Source organism: Pediculus humanus, genomic scaffold, assembly GCF_000006295.1.
Source record: "Pediculus humanus corporis 1103172107449 genomic scaffold, whole genome shotgun sequence".
In the NCBI taxonomy this organism is placed as follows: Eukaryota; Metazoa; Arthropoda; class Insecta; order Psocodea; family Pediculidae; genus Pediculus; species Pediculus humanus.
Genome location: NW_002987070.1, coordinates 89,122 through 92,714, shown reverse-complemented (window position 1 = coordinate 92,714; position 3,593 = coordinate 89,122). Strand labels below are relative to the sequence as shown.

The window sequence follows — 3,593 nt, the reverse complement described above, 5'->3', positions numbered from 1 at the left end:
TAATTTTTTAAATTAAAATTTTTTATTTTAAAAGTGAGTATGAAATATTATTTTGTTACCTTGCTTTATTTTAAATGAACGTTATGTAAAATTTATGACATATTCTTTTTTTTTTCAAGTATTTAACAAGGTTTCTTTAGAATAATTATTTCAATTATTAATTACGCAGCATTTATTTTTAAAAAAAAAAAGGTACTAATTACTGCACAATATTAAATATAAAAATTAAATCTAGACTAAATTGATTTTTTTCAAGAGGCAAATTTCAAGTTTTATTTTTTTCCAATTTTCACTTACAATTACTAATTTGAAAATCTTTATAATCTTATAGGTGTAAAGTTTAACTATTAAATATATTAAATAAAAATATTATCCTTTTGGAATATTTTATAATAAGGATTAAAATTAATTTATTTGTTGTAGATGTAATGCAAAAATATTTTCAGTGGACCTTGAGCATTTCCTTTGAAAAATTGGTGATTACAATGTGAGTGTGTAAATATCTTGGATAATAACATACATTTACTATTTTAAGAAGTCATTCTCCTAATACATTAGAATCTGTAAATGTTTCAATTTGATTTTGATGTATGTATTAACATTTAAAGAAATTTTCATTTAATTACAAATGTTAATTAAACAATTGATCTGACATATTGTTGTATTTAAAATCACTTTTAAAGAGATTTTATAATAAAAATTTTGCTTGCACAGTTTTTTTAGGTATACGATTATAAAAATTTAAACATGAAATTAAAATTGGAGTTTGGAAGAATTCAATTTAACAATACAGGGTGGAAATATAACATTTAGAATCTCATGTTTTGTAAAAACACAACTACTTCCTTTTGTGTGGATTTTAATCCTCTAAATCAAAATTTTCATCATAACAGGAATAAATATTTAGACCCTCGATTAATTGGCTGTGGTGAGTTAAATTAAACATTTGTACAGCTTTTACGATAATAATTGTACTCCATTTTGTTACCATTCGACAGAAAACATTCTTTAAATAAAATTTGGTTTCATATTTTAATTATCAAAATCTATTAGGAAAACATTATGTAAAAACTGTTTAATTACAATTACATAATGTTTTTTAAAAAAAAAATGGCCAAAATTTTTTCTTTATTCATTAAATTAAAACAAAAAACAAAAGGTGTTATTTATTAAATATGTCTGCACGATTTAAATTGAATTATACTATATTAGTCTTAATATGTGTTTGAAAAATTTAATTGTGGCCCAATCATTTTGGTCAATGACAATTAAAAGAATTTTAATCTTAGCAAACTTGACATTAGCTTAGTCAAGGGCACAAAAATTTTCTCTCTGCAGTATATTTTATATACTCGAATTGGATTTTAACAATAATTTTTATTCTGCAAAAAAAATTTCATGAAATATTTTTACTAATAAATTTTTTTTTAATGAATGTTATCAAATGTGATTTTGGTTTTTAACACTTTGTAAAAAAAAAAAAAATAAGATAATGGTTATTTCTGTATGTGTAACGGCCAAAAAAAATTGTTTTTTTTTTTTTTTTTTTTCGCAATGGAGTTTTCAAACGAACAAAAAAATGCAGTTAGATTCGATTATTTAAATAAATAAATAAATAAAAAAAAACCAAAGTTATTAATTTATTATTATAAAAAAAATTTTGTTTTATCACTTGTGTAATAGTTTGTTTTTTTTTTTTTTTATTATTTAATTAATCTAACACTCCTAATTTTTTCTTTTTTTTTTTTTTTTTCTTTTTTTCTTTTTATTTAAATTTTGGGATTATTAGAAGATTGGGATGACATGTTCGAGCGAAACGTTTTGGTAAGCCGTTATTTTTATAATACGTGCATGCAATTTAAAAAATTAATTCAAAATTTATTAATTTATTAATTAAAAATTACTATTTATTATTATTATTATTATTTACTGAATTGCATAATATATTTTTTTTTTTTTACGATAGGAGAAATTGAAAAAAAAAAAAAAAACAATAGAATTTAAAATTCATATATTTGTGTGTGTGTGAAGGTAGTTAGTAGTTATTTAAAATGCGTGTATTTTTTAAATATAAGTCAAAACTTTAATGATGTATTTGGGTTAATGGATTTAAAAGAAGATGAAGAAGAAGGATTGATAAATGTTTTAAAATAAATTTTATAAAGTTTCTACTTACGACTAAACATTCCTTACAAAAAAAAAAAAAAAATTCATTTTCCACCATCAATCATTTAAATATTTTTTTAACTTTATATTCTTGCGTTTGGCTTTTTAAAATTTTAGTATTATTATTATAAAATTCAATCGGTATAATTATTAATTTGTTCAATGGTTAAATTTATTTAAAAAGACAAAAAACAATTGTTTTGGTCGTTTATTATTATTATTACTGCATGCCACATTTAAAAAAATTTATTTTGGTTTTGTTTTAAAAAAAAAGGTTCTTATTATTCCTGTCGCATTCATTTCAAAATCTTTGACATAGATTTGTAAATGATTGTGTATGATTAAATATAAATCAAAACTTTCAAACAAAAAGAAATTTTCAATAAAATATAAAAAAATTTTTTTTGTTTTTTTTTTTTGTTTTCAAAAGGCTCGATCTGGCAACATGTCACAAGCTGGAGATGAATTGCATACTCCGAGTTATCTCTCTTGGAGAAAACTTCAACTCAGTCGTGCCAAATTAAAAGCTTCCAGTAAGACATCAGCTTTACTGTCTGGTTTTGCCATGGTAAATATTTTTAACGATAAATTTTAAAACAGGCACGGGGAAAAACGAAAAAAATTTAATTTTCTTATGTAAATATTTAACGTTATTGAAATTTTTCTTTTTTTTAGGTTGCCATGGTGGAAGTACAATTAAACGAAAAAACTCAGGTTCCGCCTGAAATGCTGGTAGCTTTCGCCATTTGTACAACACTCCTCGTAGCCGTACACATGCTTGCTTTAATGATAAGCACTTGCATTTTGCCAAATATCGATGCCGTGTGTAATCTTCACTCGATTAACCTGGTCCACGAATCTCCTCACGAAAGACTTCACTGGTACATAGAAACGGCCTGGGCTTTTTCCACCCTTTTGGGTTTGCTACTTTTTTTAGTCGAAATCGCCATATTGTGTTGGGTTAAATTTTACGATTTTTCACAATACGCTGCTTGGTCGGCTTGCATCGTTTTAATACCGGTTTTAATTATATTCTTAGCTTTCGCCATACATTTTTACAGATCCCTGGTTACTCATAAATACGAGGTAACCGTGTCGGGCATAAGAGAATTGGAATTATTAAAAGAACAAATTGAAGCGGGTGATAGCGATCGAATCAACGGTTTAAACATGCAAGTCGTTTAATGCAGTCGTTATAGAAATACGGATTATCGAATTAGAATAATAATTCCATAAAAAAAAAACATTATTTATTATTATTATTATTGTCTAAAAATACCTTTCAAGTGTCTTTCAAATTTTTTTATAAATATTTTTTATAAAAGTTTAAAACTAAACTGTATAATTGAAGAAAAAGAAGGTGTGGAAAATTATAACTACGATTTAACCCATTCAATTATTTTATTTTAAATTAAATTTTTTTTTTT

General features: G+C 23.7%; 1 protein-coding gene across 1 annotated transcript; it reads left to right on the top strand.

Moving 5' to 3' along the window:
* Positions 1-2,611: 2,611 nt before the first annotated feature.
* Positions 2,612-3,351, top strand: Phum_PHUM098420 (protein orai, putative; the record flags this gene model as incomplete). The annotated part of the gene is made up of 2 exons (XM_002423908.1): positions 2,612-2,734; positions 2,842-3,351. The coding sequence occupies 2 exons, from the start codon at positions 2,612-2,614 to the stop codon at positions 3,349-3,351; spliced, it is 633 nt and encodes a 210-aa protein (XP_002423953.1).
* Positions 3,352-3,593: the final 242 nt, after the last annotated feature.